Source organism: Gopherus flavomarginatus, chromosome 9 (assembly GCF_025201925.1).
Source record: "Gopherus flavomarginatus isolate rGopFla2 chromosome 9, rGopFla2.mat.asm, whole genome shotgun sequence".
NCBI lineage: Eukaryota > Metazoa > Chordata > Testudines > Testudinidae > Gopherus > Gopherus flavomarginatus.
Window position 1 is genome coordinate 73,211,960 of NC_066625.1, and position 26,341 is coordinate 73,238,300.

The 26,341-nt window shown below is 42.9% G+C and overlaps 1 protein-coding gene and 1 long non-coding RNA gene across 4 annotated transcripts; one reads left to right on the top strand and one right to left on the bottom strand.

Annotated features, from left to right (window-relative positions):
• The first annotated feature begins 2,075 nt into the window (after positions 1–2,075).
• SPATA5L1 (spermatogenesis associated 5 like 1) lies at positions 2,076–22,953 on the top strand. Of its 3 annotated transcripts, XM_050966632.1 has the most exons (9): positions 2,079–3,639; positions 7,327–7,512; positions 11,274–11,432; positions 12,024–12,233; positions 12,665–12,892; positions 14,093–14,227; positions 16,321–16,446; positions 18,164–18,351; positions 22,243–22,953. In XM_050966632.1, the coding sequence occupies exons 1-8, from the start codon at positions 2,563–2,565 to the stop codon at positions 18,314–18,316; spliced, it is 2,274 nt and encodes a 757-aa protein (XP_050822589.1). In that variant the 5' UTR covers positions 2,079–2,562; the 3' UTR covers positions 18,317–18,351; positions 22,243–22,953. The 3 variants fall into 3 exon arrangements, with proteins under 3 accessions (XP_050822591.1, XP_050822590.1, XP_050822589.1); XM_050966634.1 differs by lacking the exon at positions 12,024–12,233 and having other exon boundaries at positions 2,076–3,639; XM_050966633.1 differs by lacking the exon at positions 18,164–18,351 and having other exon boundaries at positions 2,077–3,639.
• Positions 18,353–26,323, bottom strand: LOC127057703 (uncharacterized). Its single transcript, XR_007776152.1, has 2 exons — positions 26,237–26,323; positions 18,353–19,400 (listed from the first exon to the last, which is right to left on the bottom strand). It is a non-coding gene; the product is annotated as an uncharacterized LOC127057703 (long non-coding RNA).
• Positions 26,324–26,341: the final 18 nt, after the last annotated feature.

The window sequence follows — 26,341 nt, forward strand, 5'->3', positions numbered from 1 at the left end:
GCTATGCATGCATTTTTGGTGTTAAAATAAAATTTTTATGGAAACAAATAAAGCATCCCATCCATGCACACATCATTCAAAAATCAACAAGTAAGGGCCTGACCTTGCTCCCACTAAAATCAATAGCAGCCAAAGTCAACAATTTTAACAATTGTTATTTGGAACTCTTTGCCACTAGAGATTAGGGTTTGCAGATGTTTTTCTTTGTCATCAGAAATCAGAGTTTCCAGATGTTACAAGAAGTCTGTTCTAAAGAGCAACTATATTTGAACATAGGCCATAGTGCCTGGTTTCAAATATGCTTTTTTTTTTTCCTAAACACAACCTTTTAACACCAAGCAGAGGATCTGTCACTGCCAATTTGGAAATCTCTCCATCTCAGAGCTAGGTCTGTTGCCCTTTTAAATAGAATATTTTGCTTGTTTTTCTTAATTGAATATGGACTCAAAGAAGTTCATGTTCAAATATGATGTTCCTTCAGAAAAAAACACAAAAAGGATTTTTTTAAAAAAGGCTGGGCTTAAAAATACTACCTCTTTGAATACAAACTTCAGACAGTGCCTGGCCTGCCAACCTGGCAATCGGACTTGCAGCAAATGGCTTATTTTTAAAGTAGTAAGTCTGCACAACATAAAAAATATTTGTACATACTTGCATTGAAAAGTCTGCTATGAAAAAATGCTCAAATTGATACAAAAAGACAGAAGGGGGCAGAAAATAGGATAAAGACAAATGAGAGGATTTGATCAGGAACTGAAAAAGAAAAAGATACAAGAGAGAGTAGGTGGGACTACTCAAGTAAGAATTAATTGGAAGGGGAAAGCTTCCTGGTTTCCCACAATAACTGGGAGAAGATGCTGTATCTCTCCTTCCTTGGCCATCACCTTTCATACTATGTTCCTGCCTAACATTTACAGTCAGCTGATGCAGGTCTATTGAGAGGGTCTGATCCAAAGCCACTGAAGCTACTTTGGATTTAGTCACTGGGTTCAGCAAGGACTGGGCCAGTACAGGACTTTCTCCATCAAGAATTCCCATGTAACAGAGGAGGTCTGCAGAATTTCAGTGCTGATTGCCTTTAGGGTATGCTGCAAATCCGTTTCCTGGGTTCTATCTGGCCCTGCATTTGGGCAAGGTGATTCTTTAAATATTGTTTTATATTTTCTGCCCCATTCCTGCAAGTATATCTTTACTCACAAAAGTAGCCTTATTGAACATTATGGAGCTACTGACAGACTGAAGTTTTCAGGAGCCTGATTTTAGTTTGTATTTTTTCAAGCCTAGATACCTTTTCCTAAGACCTATGAATCAATTCTCTTTAAACAGTCAGTTATTTCCTAGTCAGGAATGTATTCTTTTTCTCTTTAATATATATGTCATGTGCTTTGCATTATTAATTACTAGACTGGTTATGATGTACTATTTACCTCTACTTTCAGCTTCCGGACATCTGGATGGCTTCCCACTTCCCTGAGGCTGGAACTAAAGCTGTTCTGCCCCAGAGAGAAACCATGAGCGAAGATGCTGGTAAATACATTGCCTGCCCTCCACAGGGCAGCGGGACAGACTAATAGGGCATTGGAAGTGGGTGAAGGCTAACCCCAGGAAGGGGCGTTTGAGGCACAAAGTTCCCCACTGAAGGGTGGCGGGGAGCTCTCGCCCTGCGGCGCATTAGGGGAGGAACTGCCTCCCTGAGGCGACTCTTACAGGGCAGAGGGTGCTCTCTGGGCACAGGATGCCCACCGGGGGGCGCTGGGGATGAGGTATGTCGATGCACGGAGGGCGCTGGAGGAGGGGGCTAGGGAGGAGAGGCAGTCCCCGGGGGTCCGTCTCTCACTGCCGGGGGGATGGGTACAGGCGTGCCAGGGCTCGTGTTTGGGGCCAATAGGAGAGCGAAGCGGAGACGGAAGTCCCGTTAGCGCCCTTAACTCAGAAGCAAGGGAAGCCCTGGCGGTGGGAACGTCAAACAGCACTACACGCAGGCGTGCTCCTCCCCCCCAAGTGCGCAGCTACGGCTCCCCAGCAGGGCTGAGCGGCGCATGCGCGAGCCGGTGACCGTACGCATGCTCGGTAGCTGGGAGGAAGTGGAAGGTAGTTTTCTCCCGGCCCTGGCGAGAGCGAGCGCCGGGCTCGTCTCCTCACTGCGAGAGACCTGCTCAGCCGCTCGACTCTGGCTGCCCTGCAGCTCCGGACCCTGCTACCGCGACCCAGCTCTTCCATTCCCGCCTATAACGATATAAGGGGGCGCTCCGCCAGCCCGGGGCTGTAAGGCGTGGGGAGAGGCAGGCCGGTCTGAGGCAACGAGCTGCCTCTGCCCGGCTGGGGGCTCCCCTGTATGTGGTGGGGGAGGGGACCAGTGCAGTCTCCGTGTGGGTGGGAGCGCCCCATGGGCAGCTCCCCGCGAGGGTGGGCGGGTTGGGGGGTCGCGTCGGAGAGTGAGCGCCCTTGGCCAAAGAGTGCCAGGCGCACGTAAGAGCCTCTCCCTTACGTCGGCGGCCCGCTGTGCTGGGGAGGGGGCTCAGTTTGCACGTGGTTTGCCGTCATCACTTTGCAATATCGACTATGGCGGCTGCTCTCCTAAAGCTGCTCCCTCTAGACCCAGGGGACGAAGGCACGCAAAGATGCAGGATGGGACCTGCCACGTTATCCACTCTGGGAGCCGGGCTCGGATCCCCACTTAGGATCACAGTTCCTGGTGGCTGCTGTTTGTGCACTGCCTGGCCCAGAAATGATTTGGCTGATGGTTACCTGCAGCTTGATCTGAAATGTAAAACTTCAGGTTTAACTGCAAGCAAGTTGAAAGGTCTCACGGTGAGTGTCAGTCACTTGAAGCTTTTGGCCTGTCACCGGTTGAGAAAAGTAACAGTGAAAGTGGTCCTTAAGAACCTTACCCTGAAAAAATCCACCCCAGAAGCAACACTACAGGAGATGGTCAAAGAGCTGCTGAGAAATGTGTATGTTTCTCTTCACCATGTTGTTACTGCTGCCCCAATTCCTGGAAATCCAGTGGTATGTGTTGAAATACTGGCTGTAGATGCTTCGACAGAAGAAGCTGGCCTGATAGCTCCCAAAACTAATATAAACATTAAAGAAGTAGTCACTTTAGAATGGTACAGACACTTGTCAAAGGACACTGCAAAGATTTCAGTTGCAGGAATGGATGATTTGGGCAGCTCTTTGAAAGAGATGATTGTTTTGCCTTTCCATTTTCCCAAAACCTTCAAGAAGTTGGGTCTTTCTGCCCCTAGGGGAGTACTGTTGGTGGGCCCTCCGGGTGTGGGGAAGACTCTTCTCGTAAAGGCAGTTGCAAGGGAAGTGGGGGCGTATTTGCTTTGCATCAGTGGTCCAGCTATATATGGCTCAAGGCCTGGAGAAAGTGAAGAGAACTTGAGAAGAGTTTTTGAACAAGGCAAGGAATTGTCCAGTGAAGGACCAACCATTCTCTTTATTGATGAAATTGACTCTTTGTGCCCTAAACGGGGAAGTTCAAACAGCATCCCTGAAAATCGTATTGTTGCTCAATTGTTAACTCTTATGGATGGCATGGGCAGTGAAAATGAGATGGTCATCATGGCAGCAACAAACAGGCCTGATGCCCTAGATCCTGCACTGAGGAGACATGGTAGATTTGACCGAGAGGTGAGCATAGCCTGTTCCTCATGTTTTGTTTCTGACACTCTTAATACCATTTTTCGTTTTGCTATTGAGAAATCGGTGAAAAAGGGCCTAGTGGTGTTCTGCGGTGTCATGTCAGCTGATCGGGTTTGATGCCCTATTTCTCACTGTAGATCAGTGACCTACAAAGGAGAAGAAAAAGTTACCTTTTTGCTGCTTTATAATGATGCTTGGAGGGTTTTTTCCTCTTCTTGGTTTTTAAATAATTGATTAAAGGTTTATATACTAAATATGTACTTAAACTGAGGCATTTAACTGAACCACACAACGTTTTGATTAAAAAACTAGAATGATACAAAATTAACATGGCACACATTAAATGGATTAAACTACCTAACTGACACTTACATTATGAGACCTGTAAATGGGGAATCATGGCCGATTAGGTTTATTTCTAGGCGGGATTTCACAGGGATTGGTTCACATCATCACTGATAAAATTTGCAGCAGACACAAAGATTGGGAGCTTGATAAATAATGAAGAGGACAGGTAATTGCTCTGGATCGTATGAGAAGATGGAAACAAGCAAGCACTATGAGTTTTTTTTAATACAGCCAAATGTAAAATTATATATCTAGGAATAAAGAATATGGGCCATATTTACAGGACAGGGGACCCTATCTTGGGAGCAGCAGCTGAAAAAGATTTGGGGGTCATGTTAGATAATCAGCTGAACACAAACTCCCAGTGTGACACTGGCCAAAAGGGTTAATGCAATCCTTCAACGTATAAACAGGAATATTGAGTATGAATAGGGAAGTTATTTCTGTATTTGGCACTGGTGCAACTGCTTGTGGAATACTGAAGTTCAGGTGTCCACAATTTAAGACAGATGTAAATAAATTGGAAGGGGATCAGAAAAGAGCTATTAGAATGATTAAAGGATTGGAAAATATGCCTTATAGTGATGAAGTCCAGGAGCTAAATCTACTTAGCTTAAAAAAGTGAAGGTTAAGGGGTGATTGCTGTCTATAAGTTTCCACATGGCAAAAAAAAAAAAAAAGGGGAGGGCTCTTCAGTCTGGGAGACAAGGGTATAACATGACCCAGTGTCTGGAAATTGACTTTCAGACTGGAAGTAAGGCATACATTTTTAACAGTGGGGGTAATTTACCATTGATGCAATTTATCAAGGGTTGTGGTGGATTCTCCCATCACTGGAAATTTTTGAATCAAGATTGGATGTTTTTCTGGAGGAGCTGCTTCAGTTCAAACAAGAATTAATTCAGGGGAATCCTGTAAGAAGCCTATGTTGTTCAGGAGATTAGACTGGAATATCACAGTGGCTTTATAATCTGAATCTATACCCTACTTTTCCAGGAAGTCTCAATGGACACCTGCTTGTCATAAACAGATGGTTAAGGGTTAATGCCTCTTTTACCTGTAAGGAGTTAAAAAGTTCAGTAGTCTAGCTAACACCTGACCAGAGGAACCAATGGGGGAACAAGGTGTTTCAAAAGGAAGGAGGGAAGTTTTTCCTTTGTTTAGAGTTTCAGTTTTAGCTGGAGTGAAAAAGATCAAGGAACCAGCCTCTTATCAGAGTAGTAAGTTTTAGAAAGGAATAAATAGGTTTATGTTTATTTCTTTGTAACCTGTCTTATGCAATTATAGGTAGAATCGCATTGGTTGTATTTTTTTTGTGTAACTAATTTTGTGCCCGGGGAACATCCTCTGTCTTAAATCTGTTGTCTGTGAGAGTAGCTGGTATGCTAATCTCTCCCAGAGGATTTTCTTTTACCTTTCTTTTCTTTAATTAAAAGCCCTTTTCTTAATACCTGATTGATTTTTCCTTGTTTTTTAGATCCAAGGGAGTTGGATCTGGATCCACCAGGAGTTGGTGGGAGAAAGGGAGGGATATGGTTAATTTCTCCTTGTTTTAAGATCCAAGGGGTTTGGATCTGTGTTCATCAGGGAATTGGCCAAGTCCCTCAAGACTATCCAGGGAAAAAGGTGGTGCTTGGGGGTAGTGGTGGCGATACCAGATCTAAGCTAGTAATTAAGCTTAGAAGTGTCCATGCAGGTCCCCACATCTGTACCCTAAAGTTCAGAGTGGGGAAGGAAACTTGACCTGCTGAATTAGTAGCCCTATTATATCAGATGCCATGCAAATGAAACCTAATTAACTGAGGCTACGTCTACACTCAAATTATTACAAAATTGGTTATAGTTGTGAATTATTTTAACATTTCTGTACTTGCAAAAACCCTAGTGTACATGCAGTTATGCAGCATAAAAGTACTTTTGCTGGTATTCATCATTTTGCTTAGTGAACTGGTATAAGTTCTGCTGCAAAAAGCACTTTTTTGCCAGTATAAGTTGTATCTACACTAGGAGTTGTACCAGCAAAACTTCTAGGGTAGACCTGGCCACAAGAAATGAGCTGAGCTAGTGGTAGCAAGAGCAGACAGTATTAGCAATAATGTATTAAGATAGACAATACTAACTTGTGTCAGTGTGGCACCTTTCATAAGCACTAAATCTACTTCTAAAGTTAAAAGTACTATATTTTAGGGAGTCTTTGGACTGTGCATAAATTGGTGGTGATCATGTCTAGTACAGGTCATTCTAAAATTTTCTAAGAACAGGTGGAACCATGCTAATTCACACACACTCACTTTATAAATCACACACAAAATTGACAGTTTTTGCCCCTTTCATGAAAGATAAAATAGCAGAGTGCTGTAGTGAGAGCTCATTTTAGTTAATGTACTAGCTTCATTATTTTTACAAAATATACCACCTTTGCTTGTGTTTTAGATCTATATCAGACATCAAATACTAACTTAAAATTGTCAAAATAAATTGACAAAAAATATAGCCAGCAAAGTGATGAATCCTTGTTTCCTTTATTGTCTGTCTGTATACTCACTAAAACTTTGAACCTGCAACAAACTCGCTGCAAGGGTCTAGTCCAGGACCATGGCCTAAAATCAGTAATTCACAGAGATTATCCCAGTCAGTTCAAATTTGGTAAATTCTTCCATATTGCATTCACACTTTTATCTAAATTTTCAGGATTGGACAGCATTATTAACAAGTGAAATACACAATTTGATTAGTTATATTTTAGCAGGTTTTCAATAATTTATGCACATTCTCTGCTCAGTTTTATTTTATACTTACAGGCCTGTTGGTCCTTTTTTGTGCAGTCATATCTTCTTCGTTTATTTCATGTGTTAATTAATTGTATAGCAGTTAGCTTTATTTAACAGGGCATAGAGTAATCATTCTCCATGGAGTTTTTTTAATCTGACTTGTGTCTTGTACAATTTTTAAATAGAAAAGTATTATCACTAATCTCTTGTGTTCTTATGTTTCAAGGAAGTGATTATTTCACTATTAAATCTTTTGATTAATCTTTCAAATATTACTTTAGATTCTAGGTGGCGTTCTTTTGTAAAACATCTATTCGTTGAAATGCTACTAACCTGGAAAATTAAATAAGTGTAAATGAAAGGTACTTGTATTGTCCTATATATTTTCAGAGTATTAGATCCATTAATTAATCACTTCTGAAACAGTGTAAAAACAGGAGAATTTGCATGAGGGAGTCTAAAATACAGACAACATAAGTGACTTATCTAGGGCTACAGAGTGACAGAGAAATATAGCAAAACACTGATAAATTTCCATTTATTGTATTTGTTTTAGGTTATCATTGGGACACCAACACTTAAACAGAGAAGGTCTATTCTACAGTTGATTACTTCTAATATGCCTATTTCCACTGATGTTGATTTGATTAACCTAGCAGAAATGACAACTGGATATGTTGGAGCTGATCTTACGGCATTCTGCAGGGAAGCTGCTATGCAGGCTGTCCTCCACAGCTGTTTGGTAAGGAGTCAGATTAAACAAAAAAGATGTCATTATTCACATTTATCACTTTTCCCAACTAATATCACTCTACTTTAATATATAAAATGAATAATTCAGGGATGAGAATATTCAAAATAAGATAGCAAACGTGTTATAGATGTAATTATAAGCTTTGCTACTGTCTTTCAATCCAATCACCAACTGACTGCCATCTCCTTGAATGAAAAGGTGATGTGGAATATCTTTATTCTCTCCATGAGCTTTTCAGTGTTATACACGGCAGAGAGTGTCAGTTTTTCATTGAAGAGTACATTCTATACATTTTTTCCACCTAAGGTCTCTTTCATAAGCTACAAGCAATTTATATAAAAATCTGTTTCTTAGTAAGGTGAGCCATGTAGTAGTTTGTGTTGTGGTTTGCACAAACAGAGACTTATTTTGTTTGTCTAATATTACATGACATTGGCCCGAAGAGAACAGTTACAAATGCCCATGGTGCAGCAGTAATATTTCTGGGATGTTGTAGATATAGATCTCAGGGAAGCATTATTTGTTAATCTTTCTTCCTCCTCAGTCAGGACTGCTAGGAGAAGGGGAGGAAAGGCTTCAATTGCTCCCTTGTTGTTCATGATGGAGTGGAGGGTCAGAAAAGAAGTCAAGGAGTGCTTCTGTGAGATGGAGATCCAGAATATCTCTGGAATCAGAAACTATGGGAGATGCTGGTGCACTTTACTCTCCTCCCCAGATGGTGATAACAGGGGAACATTTTATTTATAGAACCTCCATCACCATCAGTCCTGTACAAAAATTTTAAAATGATCATTAAAATAAAATTGAGCCCAGTAGCCCTGACAGAAGCAGCTGTTCTGTCAAAAGATGGTCAAAGAAAAAATAAACCAAATTGCTGGCCTCTGTGCTGTGTACACTGACGACTCCTCTGCAAAGCGCAGCTTATTTCATTTTATTATGATATCTGTAGACTTCAGCAAACATGATATAGGGGGTAGCTTGCCAGGCTGCAGGAGACTCTCCACTGGAGGGAGGGAAGAAGGTCCAATAGCTTGCAGACAGTGGGGTTTTTAGCCCTGTGCTGAATTTCTTCACTATGATATAGAGAATACACAGTCCCTCAGATTCATGCTCTGTCTGTAGAGCTGTGTCTAGCCAGTGTTTCTCAAATGCGGCCACCAGGGTCTTTTCTTGTGGCCACAGCCTCCTGGACAGTGATGGGGGACAGGGTAAAGCAGTAGCCCCTCCCTTGAGGCTGCCAGCAGGAGTTGGGTCCTGCTCCCTTCTGGAGAGACAAATGCTGGAGAAACAGGCTGCTAGTGAGTCCCCACCTTCCCTGGGGTCCTCCAGATTCCTTCTTAGCACCCTCATCCATTCTCCCCATTGCCTCAGGGCCCCTCTGCCATCATACCCACCTCCCCATCCAGGGCTTAATTTGTCCCTGGGCTTGCCAGCGCTGAGTAAGTCTTCTGCTGTGAAAAGTGATATCTGTATGTTTGTTAATATCACTTTTCACAGCAACAGACTTACTAGCTAGCAAGTCTTTAAAAAAGCAACCCAAAACACACAATAAACAAGAACAAAAGACAAGAACGTGCAAAGCACCATAGTTGTCTTTCTGTTCTGTTTAGTTCCAGTAAAGAATAGAGACAAGTGTACATTATTTTTATTATTGAGTTTGCAAAAAATCCCCACGTAAATAAATTGGAATGATTTTGACATGTATATGTGCATATTTATTTCTGACTTTTCTAAACTTAAATAGGAATTTTAGTTAAAATTTTAACAGTGGCCACCAATAAGTGTTGGTGGCCACACTCTGAGGCCACCAAAAAATTTGTCGTGAGAACCTCTGGCTATACTATCAAACTTGGTAACCCTGAGTCACCACTGAGTGCTATCAGCAGTGAAAGCTACTAGTAATGTAGACAGGACTCGTGGGGCATTTTTAGGTTACATGATAGGAAATACCCGAGTCCTGTTTACCTTAAAGCGTCTACCTCAGGTGTCATTTGAGGAACTGCATTGGTGGTGAATTATGGCTACAAAGTGTTCTAATGTAAACAAGAAGAATATGCAGAGCGCTGAACAAGACTAGGGATCAGCCTGGCCTTCGATGAAATTTAGCATGAACTGAGGATGAAAAATAGATCCATAATCCAAGATTTTTGCAAGCCTATATTCTATAGAATGTTTGAGGTGAGGGGATATGTGATGATTGGGTCTACAAATTTACCATTGTGAACATAACTCTAAAAAGTACATGAAAATTCATAAGCAATCACAGTAGCCTGTAACAACAGGTGTTGATGGAAAAGCTTAGGAATAGGAAACAGACTGAATTAGTCCAAACAAAAAGGCCTACAGATATAATGCAAGGACTGTATTAAGATCATGCCTGGTAAACAAGAAAAGTATGAAACCAGAAATCAGCGGACCAAAATTGGTGGGTCAGAAAGTGGCCTAATTGGTGGACAAAATAATGAATAGATGGGCTATTTTGCACACAATTTCTTTTGTGAGTTCTTAAAGCAGGGTTTCTCAAACAGGGGTTGCCACTTGTGTAGAGAAAGCCCCTGGCGGGCCGGGCCGATGCGTTTACCTGCCCCGTCCGCAGGTCCAGCCGATCGCAGCTCCCACTGGCAGCGATCCACGGCCAGTGGGAGCTGCGATCAGCCAAACTTGCAGATGGGGCAGGTAAACACACCGGCCTGGCCCGCCAGGGGCTTTCCCTACACAAGCGGCGACTCCTGTTTGAGAAACCCTGCCTTAAAGAAAGAGACTCTGTGAGGGAAAAAATTAGTTACTAGAACAAGCTCTTCCATAATGATTGTCATCCCCATTGTTTCCTGGGACCCTGATCCGGGCCAGAGACAGGGACCTATATGACATCACCACCTCTACCAGCTCCAGCTGAATCCCAAACACCATGTGGGATCCAGCTTCAACAACAGCAGTTCCAGTCCATCTCAACTAACTTCTCTTTATCCAAAAAGACAGTTATTGTCATATCTGATATCTAAAAGAATGGCAAAAAAAGGGATTCTCTGTTTCAAGACTTTCTCCAGCTAAAAGTAAAGGGAGCAAGAGACACTGATAAAATGAAAGCCTTATTTGAAATGTAAAATATTATATGCTTTAACTGTTTTTCCTTTCTTTTATTAAAAGTTAAAAGGATTTTTAATGGACTATGTGCCAGGGTACTAAACAGGCTGAGGTCTCTGTATACCAAACCCTAGACATTATTTAACACTGTTTAATGTTGGACAGTGACTGCTGGGTTATGTTAATGCCTTTGGTCCATATATTTGATCTAAATGCATTCTGCTGTATTTACTGGAACAGATACCTGAGTAAATGGAAACATTTTTCTCATATTTGAGGGAGCTAGGAATCCTGTATGTAGTGACCCTAAATCCCAGGTTTATCAACAGCTTCCCTCACTAGACTCTCATATGGCAGAACTAGAGTAGATTCAGGAGAGAAGCAAAGATACTCTCTCAAACATCAGTGTCTTTCAAAAGTGTCCATTCCTGTGCCATAACAAAAAATGTATCCAACCACAATGAATGCACACTATTTTGTTGGTATGTGTTTGTACTTGTCTGTCATACGTAAACTCTTTAAGATAGGGGCTCTCTTCTTTGTCAGTTACATTTGGCATATTGTAAAATGCTGTGGACATCTAATGTAGCTCTATAAATTATTAATGATTCAAAGGAAGAAACTGTGCTTTCCTTTTTTTATTTGTTCTTTGTGCATTTCTTCAGGATTCAGTTCACATGTTGATTAACATGGCAGATTTCCATGAAGCTTTTAAAAAGATTCAGCCATCTTCCTTTCGAAGCAGTGTTGGACTAACTGACTTTAAACCTGTTACCTGGGAACAAATTGGTGGTCTTGAAGATGTGAAATTAAAGTTAAAACAGGTAAAGTGCAGAGCACATTTAAACAAAACTATAATTTCTCCCACCTACCTCACACTGTTCTATACACTGCAGAATTGAAAAGTTTTCTTATGGGAATTGCATCAGTCTTTAATTCGTATTTAAAATTTGATTCCTAATTACTTAAAAATATTAAAGCACCTTTTTGTATTTTCTTAAATCAAACTAATATTGCCTATACACAGGCTCTAGCACCTTGTGAGTAATTCAATTTACAATCTCAAAATATCGCCCAGGAGCATATCATAGAAAATTAACACATCAGCCAGTAGAGGGAAGTTACTGCAGCAGCATATACCCATTTCATTCCAACTATCCTCAACCCTTGAGAGTCTATACACTTCGCTATTTCAGACCAGAGGGGAAATGAGTTCACCAATGTGCCCTTTCAGAGAATGCCCTACCCACTGTCCTGTCTCCTTTATAACAAAGAGGGTCAAATTGGAGTATGTCCGTTGACCTCAACTGTGGTAATACAGCAAGGTAAAGAGCAGTACTGTGACCAGTAGTTTTATTGGCTAATGTGTCACTAGATACATCACTGCAAATGTTTCATCCTTTCTGTATTTACAGAGTATTGAGTGGCCTATGAAGTTTCCTCAGGCTTTTGTGAGGATGGGACTGTCTCAGCCAAAGGGTATTCTCCTATATGGGCCACCAGGATGTGCCAAAACCACTCTGGTGAAGGCTGTGGCCACAAGCTGCCATTGTTCCTTTCTTTCTGTTAGTGGTGCTGACCTTTTTTCACCTTATGTTGGAGATTCAGAGAAGATTTTGTCTCAGGTTTGGTTTTTAATCACATATGATGTATAATTTCCTTATTTTTGTATAATCACTCCTATGTTTTGCTTTTTAAGACATTAAGGCCTGATTCTCATCTGGTCTAAACAGATACAGCTCAATTGACTTCAGACGAGCTATTATCATTTACATCTGCTGAGCATATGTCCCTAAGACTCATGTCTTTAATCTACCTATTGTGTATGGCTTTTTGTTCTTTGGTTGACCTTAGTATTAGGTTAGGCACCTAGAGTCTGCTATACAGTAAATGTAAACTAGATTGGTCTCCACTGAGTGTTGTAACTAATTCATTTTAAATAAATATTTATTTAAGTAAAAGTGTAGAAAATATATAACAAGTGTTTTCAGTTGACATAGTGGAACTTATACATGCATTACAACATTTTAAATTAATTTTATGAACCCTATAAAAGGTTTTTCGCCAAGCAAGAGCACATACTCCAGCAATAATATTCCTGGATGAGATTGATTCTATCCTAGGATCTCGATCAGCCTGCAAAACTGGACATGGTGCCCCAGAGAAGGTTCTTTCTGTCCTTCTTAATGAATTAGATGGTGTTGGCACTAAAGTCACAGAGAGAAGAGGAAATAAATTACAGCTTGAAGGTGATTGTCAAGAACAAAACGAAAAGGAGAGACAGGTATGTACACTCACATGTATAGGAAGAAGGTTCGTTTTTATTGCTAAAGTGCTCCAGAAGTTTAAACCATTGGCTTTCACAGATTAAAACATTACCTTTCTGCTGCCTTTGACAACTTCTTGATAGTATCCAGTATGTTCTTTTACATACAACATTGGAGATAGCTAACATGCTCCTGCTACGCTGTTAAAATGGATTTCAGGGTGATAGGATTACATCCTCACCCCCCATTCTGGCATACGGAAGAACCTTCCATCACCACCATAATGTTGTCCTTACACATGCTTCATTCTTTTTTGTTTCCTTTATTTTCCTCTGTAATTTTTTTGTTTCCCTCAATTTTTGTGATATACCACCTGAATACCTTTAAAACTTCTCCTTTACTCCCTCTGCATGTTAGAATATCATGATTCTGAATTCTTAGAGCAGCAGACTTCGTACATTATTAGCCCCTTTTTGTTTAGTTATCCTCTTCTGTTTCATTTCTGCCTTTTTCAGTAGGAGTTCTGTCTCTGAAATTTTCGCTAGAGCATTTTAACAGCAGTGTCTTTTACTAACTTGCAATTGCTCTGTCCCCATGTAGTCAGCTTTTAAGTACCTAAGCTGACCTTTATTCATTGCATGTGATCTTAATTTTATTTAAATATTTATTTAAAACTATTCCTGATTACATTTAAGGAATTATGTAAATAACTAATAGTCACCTATTCCCCATTACTGGGTATATATTTCATCACTGTAAATTTCTGTGACTTCCCAGTTTGTGGTGTCAGATTTATTGCTGCTATAATGAATGCACAATACGTTTTAATAAACTTTTTTAGTACTACTTGCCATTTTTAACAGTTATATAAACCCTTGAAAATGTTGTATGATACTGCAGTCTTACGTCTTTTCTGCACTCAGCCTGACACTCACAATCTTGCTAGACTCTGACCACAAGAAAGTTCCATATGCATTACCAGAGTGGATATTGATTCTTCTTTAATGTATTACATATTGGTAGATTGGCCTACACAAAGTAGAAACGTTGGTAGTGAAAAAGGAAAGTGACTACATATGGATATATGCATTTATTCTTTGTATTGCCTCTCTTTTTCTCCTCTTAGTTTACACTTCTAAATTATACTTGTTCTGTAGCCTAAAGCATAGAAAACACTGTATACCCATCTAATTTGCTGCATATATAATCTCATTCAGATAGAGTTTCAAGAAGTTTTGAACAAAGATGTCATGATAGTTGCTGCAACAAATAGACCAGACAAATTGGATGATGCCTTGTTGCGTCCTGGAAGGTTAGACAAGATCATCTATATTCCACCTCCAGATCAGAAGGTAATGCATTATAAATCTGCACACAAATTTAAATAGAGGTGTGAAGTTGTAGGTATACTATTTCTTAGCAAGAAAAAGAGGCATAGTACAGCTACACACTGTAAGAATGTGTAGCTGTTTGCACTGAAGATCAACTACTAAATTTCTAGCTTTTAAAATAAATATGAAAGCAGCGTGGTTTATAAAATATCATTTAAATGTATATAAAAATGTACACCCTTCAGACACTTTGAGCAAGGCACAGGCATTTCTGGCACTTCCTGACTTTTGAATGCTTGATGATGATATATTTGCAAAATCTGGCACTCCCTAACTTCCAAATGCTTGAATTGCCTGTGTTTAGGTCAGCTTATATTATGGTTAACGTTGGTATGTTGCTGATCAATTAGAGAACATGCTCATTTAAAGTTGCGCAATGTTCTGTTATAATATTGTTTGGTATCCACCTGCTTTGTCCACTGCTTGTAGAAAGAGCAGTCTCTTGGAGCTGGTGGAGGCTTGGAACCAGCTTAGACCAGCAGCCCCGCTATCAGCTCTTCTAAGTTCCCTGTGCACAATTACCAGGCAGGTCAGGTGTCCCTCTCCCCACTGCCATGTGCTGCTCCTGTCCTCTGCCTTGGAGCTGCTCCCTGGAGCTGTGGGTGTGTGTGGGAGGGGGAGGGAAGAAGAGTGCTAATGTCAGGGTATCCCCCGCTCCTGCCCCCCCTACTCCTGTACCCGCATCTCCATAGAGCTGGAGGGATACCACAGGGCTCAGAACAGAGGGAGCTTGCTGATCTACCTAAAAAGGCAGATACTTAAGAGTGGGGTCAGTGTATTTAAAGGGGTAATGCGCATCTCTCTCTCTCACACACACGATGTGTGTCTCTGTCTCTCTCTGCCGTGCTGTCTCCCCTCCCTCCATTTGTGCTGCCTTGTAGAGTGTGAGGCTACATTAACAACAATCTGTTAACTCTTGAGGGCTCAACTGAGTGCTAGTTCATCATTTAGCAGTAAGGCATTCCCTGGGAAATATCCCATCCTCTTACTTCACCACCTCAACCAAGCTTCACAATCATCATTGGTGTGTACAGTATTAAATTGTTTGTTTAAAGCTTATACCGTGTGTGTGTGTCTGTGTCTGTGTCTTTTTTGTCTGGCAAAAAAAATTCCCTGGGACCTAACCCCCCACTATTTACATTAATTCTTATGGGGAAATTGGATTTACTCAACATTGTTTTGCTTAAAGTAGCTTAAAGTAGCATTTTTCAGGAACATAACTACAACATTAAGCAAGGAGTTACTGTACTAGACTTGTCCTTGGAAAGTGAACAGTTTCTCTGAAACTTTCCAGAAAAAGTCACCCTGAAGCAGAGGGCAAACATGGAAATTTCAGTCCAAAAGATTAAAATGTTGGTAAAGGTATAAGCAACTGAAGAAAGTGACTTAAAATGGAAAGTATTAGACAACCTTAAACCATAAGCATTGCTGCGAGATTTTGCCACCAACCAACCAACATAGCATGGATAGTTGAGCAGTCTACATTCTTTTGGGATTTTTTTATCTGGCATTCAAGTTCTTCAGATAGCCTATACCAAGCTAGGGGTGGGAGCACAAAGGTACAAAATAAGTCCCCCCCCCCCCCCCAAAAGGCAGCAAGATCCAGTGATTCATGATTTTAAGAAGTCGTGAGGTGATGTAAAAATTGTTGCAATTGGTGACAATATTGCCGCAAAACTATAGCTTAGTGTCCTGCAGACCAGTAAGATACCTGGCAGCCCAACTAGATTTTCATTCAGACTGCTAGTGTTCAGAATTCAAGTCAAGATGATTCGTTTGCCAATAAAATATTTTCAACTGCTGTCTTACTGTCCACCTTGAATGCATCATATGATTACTCTGTGGTAAACTGGGTTTTTGTTTCTTGGCACTCGTTTGCCACAAGCAGAATATTTGTTTGTGGCTGTAATATAGTTGAGTTTAGAACTTGCAGAGTAAAGTACTAGCCAACATGAGTAAAGGTGGCAGAAAATAGGCCTAAACAAATACTTTTAATAACACAAATAGTACCTAAGTGACTGTCCTTTGTCTTTTGTAATGTGCTTGTATTATAGGGAAGGCTTTCTATTTTGAAAATTTGCACAGAAAAAATCCCAATAGATTCTGATGTGTCATTAGAATACCTAGCAGTTCAAACCAAACTCTTTTCTGGAGCCGATATTGAAAATCTCTGCAAGGAGGTAAGAAGTTTTTTGTTTAATCAGTGAAGTAAACTGGGAGGGATAGCTCAGTGATTTGAGCATTAGCCTGCTAAACCCAGGGTTGTGAGCTCAGTCCTTGAGGAGGGGGGCCACTGAGGGATCTGAGGCAAAATCAGTACTTGGTCCTACCTAGTGAAGGCAAGGGGCTGGACTCAATGACATTTCAAGGTCCCTTCCAATTCTGGGAGATAGGATATCTCCATTATTTTTGGGGGGAGAGAGGGATAGCTCAGTGGTTTATGCATTGGCCTGCTAAACCCAGGGTTGTGAGTTCAATCTTTGAGGGGGCCATTTGGGGAACTGGGGTAAAAATCTGGGGATTGGTCCTGCTTTGAGCAGGGGGGTGGACTAGATGACCTCCTGAGGTCCCTTCCAACCCTATGATTCTATGAATATTTTAGATGGAGAGGCCAAATTATAGAATATTCTAAGACATTTAGTACTTTTTCCTCAATTTTTAATGAAAAGGGTAAGACAAATGAACAACATTTTATACCAGCTGAGTGAAAAACATATGTTGTATCAGTAAAATACACCAAGTAAATAAGGGATCTGTTAGTACTGAAGTTGAACTAGGTGCAAAATTAGAATAAATTGCTCCTCTGGAGACACCAGCAGCAATTTGTGGAGCCTGGAAACTCTCCATGCAGGAGATTGTATGGAGAAGGCAGATGATGCAACTTTACTAACTTGGATTTTTGGGGAGGAGGGTAAATCCAGTCCTACAGCAAGATCGTTCTAGTCCCTCTCCTCCTGTCAAGAGCTCCTATCCTTGGACAAACACACAGTGCTCAAAAACGCCTTCAAATAGAGCAAGTAAGAAGCCTGATTTATTTCTGTTTAGTAGAAACAACGTAGGCACATATCCACTGCGTAGGGAGATGAGCATACTGTGAGGAGTGCCTTCTCTTCCTGTGTCTCAGACCTGCCCCTCCAAAAATCATAGAGCATATTGGGAGCATGCTACCAAAGTGGCTCTGCCTCTCTTACCTACATTTACCAGAATCTGCTAGGTTCTGTTTCTCTCTCTTTGAAGCAGAGGGTAGCATTTAAAAGAGTGAATGATAAGCAACATGGATTAACTTTACAAAAACAAACAAATGATACCAAACAAACCTGATGGATTTCTTTGACAATATTTCAGGTTAGTTGGAGTAAGGGACTATTCTAGTACTTGCTCCAGAACTTATCTTCTTACTTTCCTTTTCAAAGCCTTACTTAAAATCCAGATAAATTTCTCCCTTCTACTACACATCATAGAATTTATTGCTGAAATTAACATTGATAAATTGGGAATAAAAAGACTAGGGCAAGGGAAATGTGTCCACAAATATTTGAGGTAATGTATTTGAGGAAGGGGGAGATTAGGTAGAATATCTGAAAAATTAAGTGCACAAGGCTATGTCTTCTAGCCCAATCAACTAGATGCAGTGAGTGAAAGAGTATTAACTGAATTTGGAATGGAAGAATAGAGAAAGCAAACTAACATTTGTATTATCTGATAAATTGACTTCATTTAACGTTTACCTATTGTTTTTGTATCTTGAATCATACAGTACTATGTCAAAACACTGCACTAATGTTCATTTTTATTTTTAAGTTTTGAAAAGATTGATTTGCAACATCGGAGCTCTTGACAAAGCTGAAAACATTTCAAATTCTCTAAATCGAGGTGTTTTGTTTGTTTGTTTTTAAGGCTGCTTTGCAGGCATTACAAGAGAATGGACTTGAAGCAACTAGTGTGAAACATGAGCATTTTGTAAAATCACTGAAGACTGTAAAACCATCATTAACCCCCTCAGATTTGAATTTTTATGAAAAATTATTTAATAAGGAAGTATTCTCTTAAATCAGAAAAATCTGAAGAATGACATGTAAAAATTGGTGGGTTTTTTTAATCTGTTAATCTTTTATAAATGCATGATTTTGTATAACACTGCTTCTAAAAGTGACCTGCAGACAAAGGGCAGAAAAGTTTTATGGTACCCATTTTCCCTTCCTTACTGTATAGAAAGAAGGATTTATATATATTCATTCTGCTGGTTTTTGTCATAGCAGTATTAAGCATGGTCTGCCATAAGACCTTCCACCTCTGAGTCCCAGTCAGTCAGCACTTCTGTGAGCCAGAATTCAACTCTTAATACCAGTACCAGTAAGAGATCTGACGCAGTCTGAGAGGCCATCCACAACCACCAGAAATCTGAGGATTTACACTGTACATTGAAAGCTGCCTTTAACTGAAGGCACAAGGGTATTAAATCTTAAATGAAGATTCATTTTCTCCAAACCATTAGATTATTGAATTAAGTAGGTGCTAACAAAATTAATTTTTTTAAACAGTCACTTCTCATCTCAGTAAGATTTTTACTACTTTTGTACTGTAATGTTGTCATGATCCTACTAGCTCCCAGCGGTCCATATAGTCTAAACCAGGAGTGGGCAACCTATGGCACACGTGCCAACAGTGGCATGCGAGACGATTGTTAATGGCATGCCGAGGTCCCAGCTGCTAGCCCCACTCAGCACGCCGCCAGCCTGGGTGAATGGAAATGTAGGCTGGCAGTGGGCTGAGCAGGCCGGCAGCTGAGACCCTGGCTGGCAAAGGGCCACAGCCGGAACCAAAACCCAGCTGGAACCCAGAGCTGGCCGATGCTGGAGCGCAGCACGTGGCACAATCAGCTAGGGGGCTGCTGGAACTCCTGCAGGCTGGCACTGGCGGCCGAAGCAGCAGGCAGTCAGGCAAGTGAAAGGGGCCGGCGGGAGGCGCAGTGGAGGTGTCCACGTCCCAGCCTGTCCTGCTGCCCCTCTCTCATCACCATGGCTGGACACCAGGGCACTTCAGGCAGGTACCGTCCCTGCAGCCCCTGGGGGAAGGGAGTGGCAGGCCAGAGGGTCTTCTTCAGGGCTGGCTCCAGCGTTTTTGCCACCCAGAGCTGCAAAAAAAAAAAAAAAAAAGCCGCGATCGCAATCTGCGGCAGCTCTACCACCGCTGCTTCAGTCTTCGGCGGCTGGTCCTTCCTTCAGTGACGGACCCGCTGCCGAAGAGGCGGACCTGCCCACTCTCCATTGGCCTCTCCCCTGGTCTTCTGCCGCTGCCCCCCATTTGCCTGCAGATGCAGTGCCCCCACACAGGTGGCCCACAGCTCCCTTGGCAGAAACAGGAACATGGGCAGGGACCCATCCACCATCCAGGTAACCCGGCCGCAACCAGGACAGTCCCAGGCCAGCCCAAAGTCCCTGTCACCCCAGGATTTCCCCCTACACTCCCCAACCTCCTGCCCTGAACCCCTCATGCCACCCAACCCTGACTCCTACACCCCTCCATGCTCCCAGCCCTGACTCCTGCACCATCCACATCCCCACCCCCTGCTCTGATCCCCCCGCGTCCCAACCCCTTGCTCTGAGTGCCCCCACACACACATCCCAGCCCCTGAGCTCCTTCCCCTCCCCCCCCAAGGGCAGGGTGTAATACGACAGTACCTGTAAGAAATTTGTTACTTTCACCCCTGCCAGAACCCCAGACCAGCAGTGGACTGAGCGGGGCCAGTGACAGGCTGAGAGGCTCAGCCTGCTTCCAGTCTGGGGTTCCGGCCACCACCCCGCCAGCCGGTATCCAGACTTCCAGCCCCACTCAGCCCACTGCTGGCCTTGGGTACCGGCAGCCAGCCCAGGGCTCTGCACCTGGCTTCAGCCACTCCCTGCTGTGGCGCACATTGGAAAACTCAGCGAGGAAAAGGATCACACTAAACTGATAAGATCGGCATTTTAATTTTATTTTAAATGAAGCTTCTTAAATATTTTAAAAACTTTATTTACTTTAAATGAAATAGTTTGTTTATATAATATAGACTTATAGAGACCTTTTAAAAACATTAAAATGTATTGCCGGCATGCGAAACCTTAAATTAGAGTGACTAAATGAAGACTCGGCACAGCACTTCTGAAAGGTTGCCGACCCCTGGTCTAAACTAGACAAGAACTAAATATCTAGTGCAAAGAAGAAAGCTTTTAGGAAAAATAACCCTTTGTGCCATATTTATACTTTAAAAAGAAATAAAAAGGGGCATAAATTATTTTTTTCTTGTGCTGTTCACCTTTCACACAAGGCTATATTTGCAATCATCATTCGAAGCATAGATTTTTTTTTTCCTATGGACTGCAACTTGCATTATCTTGTGGGTGTGCTGCTTTTTAATATTGTATTATAGTTTTCTGGTTTTGTATGTAATATAGCAAGGTTTTACTTGTTCTAGATTACAAAAATCTTTCACATTAAAGGAAAAATAAAAGTTAAAATCTTGTTTGCATTAAATAGAATAGTCTCTTAAAGTACTGAATTTTTCAGAGCACATTCTTCTGATTGAGGCCTGTTATTGATGTAAACTAAACTTGATTGCACAGACTTGCTTAATTTATGGATCCCTTACACTGTAGCCATTACATACTTTTCCACATAGCAGGTTGATTTGGACTATACTTTAGTCTGAATTGTAAGCCAAGCCTTTCACAAATCAAAAAAGTCTTTATGCAGTAATAAGCTCTATCCTGCATGATAAAGGCTCTTTCTTAGGGCTTATTTGACAGTTTATCAAAATTGAATTTCCAAGTGTAGATGAGCCCTTAGATTAAAACTGTAAGATATATATCAGGCTGCCACAGACTTGCTTTTGTTTCAAGCAGTATATGTTCAGCTCCTATAAGGACTCCTTTCCTGTTGTATCTCAGCACCTAAAATCAGATTGACAGTGCAGTGGATATGTACTACGGTTATGAATACTGTGGAATTGCTATATCTTGATCTATGAATATTGATATGTAATAATGGTATGAACACTGTATATGTGACTGTCAGTGAGGGGAAGATTTTTTTGCACTGGGTTATAAGACTTCCCTTTGTGAATGCATTGTGCTAACTTGCACTTGGCATAGTGGAATGTTTGATATGCCTATAATGCTTGAATTCAATGGGACCTGTACAGTACTGCAATACAATGACTTCCCAGATAAGAATACCTACATACACGCTAAAAGGACAGTGGAGGCCAGTGGTTAGACATAGGGATCCTACATTTTGCCTCCAACATGCTGTAAATCTTGTTTTGCCAGGCTAGGAACTAGAGAGCAAAAGATTAAAGAGTTAAAAAGCCTGTGATGGTGCGATGTGGGGGGGGAGGGGGTTTGACTTATCAGCGAGCTATCTAAGCAGACAGGCTGTATAGAGCAACCAAGGAAGGAAGGAAGGAGTCCAGAGGAATTTGGCATTCTGAGATTCACAGAATGGTAAGCATTAGGAGAAAGTAGGCATGGACTTTATCCTGATTTATAGTTTTTAAAATGTTTAATCTGAAATGGTTTTGGTCTAAATAAATTATACTTTGCTTTAAGGAAGCTGATTGGTCACTAATTACCACTGTCATTGCCCCAGAGGGAATAGAACTGCAGGGCCTCAGCTGAAGTCAGACCTAAGATGATCACAGTTGATACACAGGTTACTGTCACCCAGCACCTGATCTGAGAATAGGAGAAACACACAATTTCACCCCAAGAAAAAGAGAATTGCCTGAGGCCCAGAGGGGTGTGCTCAAAAAGATCAAAGTGGATGAAGTGCAGTTAGCCTGATAATCATGATACAGATCATTCTCACAAACAAGGTGAGAAACTGATTAGTGTCAGTTAGAATCTGGGGAGGCTAAATAGATGGCTTGGTATAAGAGGGAAAAACTTGGGGGTGTCTATTATCTGAACTGACTTTTCACCCTTTAATCCATTTCCCAGATCATCTGCAGAAGTCACTGTCAAACAAATACTGCATCTCTACAAGACAGTCCACTAGGTCTGCAGCTCAGATAAATTACGATTTCAATCATCTATAAAATGAGACAGCAGGACAGTTAAGGATTTTTAATTCATATCCGTACTTTAAGGTCTAGTCTGAATTTTGGATACAAGATCTTCAGCGGTAAAAGGCTTTTCTGTAATTTTAAAAAAACGAAGACTGAAGTGCCAGAGTATCCTGAGGACTAAATGCTTGTATGAATAAAGTATATTAAGTGCCATTGACTGTGGGAACTGTGAGCCACTAAAGTCATGTGTAGGCTCCTCACAATCTGCAAATACGTGTATCATATAACTTGTATAGTATTTTTAGAGGTAGACGTACCAGAAGCACTTTTGGCTATTGCAGGTATATAGCATCACTGAAATGAAGCTGCCATTTGGTGGTTTGCCTATTTTTGTGAATTTGGGAACTCATTTTGTCCAAAAGAATCTTACATCATCTGTTGTTGGATCAGTAATGAAACAAGCAGATACCAATACAAGCACAAATCTATTTAAACAAGACTATCCAGAGGTAAGTAGTAATTGGTGTTGTGGGGAAGTGGTGTTTTTACTGACAATCTTTTTGTCAATCAATCTGTAATTGGAAATGTTTGTTAAAAATACACTGATATGTGGAAGTGAATGATTAAATATTTTTACAAGTGTCTTTGTTTCTGCTTTTAACTTGGCAGGGAAGGGGTTTAGAAATGTAATCTTGTTTCTGTCAGGGGAAAGCTCTTGGACTGTTCTACTGTAGGTGATGCAAAAAAACTCAAGTAAAATACAAAACCTAAGGTTAAAATTCAGAATGGGACATTGCTTTCTTTTTTCCTATTGTGTGTAATAAGAACCCCCCTTCCCCCCACTCCAGCAGGTCAGATTGTGGCTGGAGTGAGATCACTTGGCCTTAAAGATTCCATGGCAGTTGGAGACAACTACAGGGAAGAGAACAGCTGGCCACAAGCTGGAAGCCATTACTGTGTGACAAAGGGGGTGGATTATAAATTACTGTCATAATTTATTAGCTGTGCTGCTGTGCCACCACCATATTACAAAGGAGTACCTTGATGTTCTCAGTGTTGCTGGCTCCCAGAAATGTTACTATTTTTCTGCAGGGGTCCCTAAACCCCTAGGGCTGCTGTTGACGGCCTATGGTGATGAGACATAGAAGTGAGAGTTAGGAGACCAGGTAAAGCAATCCTTGCTGGTTTTCGAATTTTGAGATTACATCTTTAGGGAACTAAAGCTGAAAGCTTGCTGGTTGAGCAGATAAATAGTCCAGTGATTGCATCCAGCCCCCCTACAATTACTGTATACAGGAACCCACAAGCCCAGCTGAGTGTCAGAAACTGATTCAACAACTTGCTGATTAGGAGTTGCTATGTAAGTAGCATCTGGGATCAGGAGGCAAATGTGAAAGAGTAAATGGTTATATTAATTTAGTGGATGTCTTTGCCAAGGTGGTTCACTGCTCAGCATACTCTGTTCCTATGTATGGGATTGCCCCATCCCCTTTACCCCACTAAGCTTTTGGAGAACAGTGCCCATAATGGCATGAGAGCCCTCGGGCAGCACTGAATGTTTGAAGCCAAGATTTCAGAAGACTTGTCCAGTCCCAAATGCCCCCTTCTCAGTGATTAAAGCAATTTCTGGGATTTGTGAGGCCATACTCATTAAATTTCTAATGTTTTTTTAATCAATACTATTGTATGTTTTGCCTTTGTTAACCCCATGTTCTTCGTGGAGCTAGGGTTCCAGACCTGCCTGGTACAACCTGAGTGAGCTTCCAAAGATTGGAGTTATGCTTAAACTTTAAAATAGGGATGAATGATGTTGCTGGTACAAGAAGCTGGGGAGATAGCTTTAGAAAAAACACATGGGGTAATGTGCATAGAGGGTGAGCTGGAAGCACTACCTCAAGAAAGTATCAGAGGGGTAGCCGTGTTAGTCTGGATCTGTAAAAGCAGCAAAGAGTCCTGTGGCACCTTATAGACTAACAGACTTATTGGAGCATGAGCTTTCGTGGGTGAATACCCACTTCATCCCCTGCATCCAACGAAGTGGGTATTCACCCACAAAAGCTCATGCTCCAATATGTCTGTTAGTCTATAAGGTGCCACAGGACTCTGCTGCTACCTAGAAAAATTAATTTTTGAACTACTTCAACCCTTGGCTGCATGTGTGTCAAATGCTGCTCCTTATGCTGATTTTAGTCCTATGGAAACATATTCAGTGGGGAATGGACTGAGACCACTGAACTCAATTCCCATAGTTACTGAACAACCATCAATGGTAACTATCCAGTCACTGCAACCATGCCTTTGATCAAGCCAGCAACTAGGGTGAAGGGCTCTGTTTCATTTTCCACCTGAGCCACCCACCCAGGCCTTTTGTTCCTTATTAGCAGCTAACTAGTCAACCTCCCAATGCAGCAGCCCTACCCCAGCCTCCTGCTTGTGCTCAGTGTTGGTGCACCCCTTGCTGCCCTCCAGGAAGAGTGTTAGCAAGAGGCCAGCGACTGGTGCCCATACTTTAAATTGTGTTTGTGAGTCAGCCCTGCAAAGACTCTGTAATGGGGGTGATATGACAAGCCCATAGGCTCCCCAATAGCATTCTAGATAGGCAGCCTCTTGGAGAGGGCCTGCAAGGAGCCAGCTGAGCTTTCCCTAGTTCCTCCTAGTGGTTGCCAGGGGCGACTTCGAGGAAAACTGAGCTTATAGGCAAAGCTACCAGTTCTTCCCTCTCTCTCCTCCGGCTTCGCCGCGCACCCGACAAGCGGTCTGGAGGAGGAGGCTGCTAGCAGGACTGCCTCGCACCTGCCGCCCCGCCCCGAGCAGTAGCTGCCTCCAGCGAAGGGTACGGGGCAGAGCGGGGAGCACGCAGGCGAGGCACGGAGTAGGCCCAGTCAGACACTCTGGGAGAGGGAGCCAAAGGGGGCAATTAGAAGAAGCGAGAGAGGGAGGAGCCCAGGCGGGAGGAGGGAGTGAAGGGGGCAGAGTATGGACACAGGCCGCGGGAGCCCTGCCTGTCAGCCCTCCTGCCGCGGGAAACCAGCCCGGCTCTGCCACAGCACAGCCCTGCAGCTGACATCCCCTACACACCCCTCCCCCAACACGCACCCGTACACCCCCCATGTCCCCCGCGGCAGAGCCAGCCTCCATATACCCCCGCGGAGCTACCCCACTTACACCATCGCCGCCCCGCGAAGCCATCCCCTTTTCCCCCAGAGGAGCCACCCCCCATCTCCCTCTCCCCACGGAGCCACCCCCCCTTGCCCCACACCCTCTATCCCCACCCTCAGACCTACCCCCCTACAGCACCTCCCATCTCCCTCTCCCCACGGAGCCGCCCCCCCTTGCCCCACACCCTCTAGCCCCACCCTCAGACCTACCCCCCTACAGCACCTCCCATCTCCCTCTCCCCACGGAGCCGCCCCCCCTTGCCCCACACCCTCTATCCCCACCCTCAGACCTACCCCCCTACAGCACCTCCCATCTCCCTCTCCCCACGGAGCCGCCCCCCCTTGCCCCACACCCTCTAGCCCCACCCCGCAGACCTACCCCCCATCTCCTTCCCACGGAGCCACCCGCCCTTGCCCCACACCCTCTATCCCCACCTCGCGGAGCCACCTTACACCGCCGCCTTCCCCATCCTAGGGAGCCAAGGGTGCCCACACGTCCCTTCCCCGCCGCCCCATGCAGCTCACCCCGCGGCTCTCCACAACCTCTACCCTTCTCCAGGCCACGCAGCCAACCCCCGTTTCTGTGCAGCCCCCTTGCACGCACGTCCCCTATCCCCTACTCCCTATGCAGCCAACCCCACCCGCTCCCCTGCTCCTTCTGCACCCCAGGCACCCAACCCCGCCCCCTACTTCTGCACCCCACGCGGCCAGCCCTTCCTGAACCGAACCCCACGCTCCGCTCCGCCTGCCTCCAGCCCGCACACACACCTGTCTGCAGCGCTCCGGAGCCCGGGTCCCCGCGTATTCCCGCAGGGGGAGCCGCTGCCTCATGCTGCCGGTTTTTGCAGGGACTGGAGACCGCAAGGGGAAGTT

Bases quoted from the DNA above. Each gene is read 5' to 3' on its own strand.
- SPATA5L1 (XM_050966632.1), top strand. From the start codon at position 2,563: ATGGCGGCTGCTCTCCTAAAGCTGCTCCCTCTAGACCCAGGGGACGAA. The intron at 11,433-12,023 runs GTAAAGTGCAGA...CTGTATTTACAG, and splicing joins TGAAATTAAAGTTAAAACAG to AGTATTGAGTGGCCTATGAA. The intron at 12,234-12,664 runs GTTTGGTTTTTA...ACCCTATAAAAG, and splicing joins CAGAGAAGATTTTGTCTCAG to GTTTTTCGCCAAGCAAGAGC.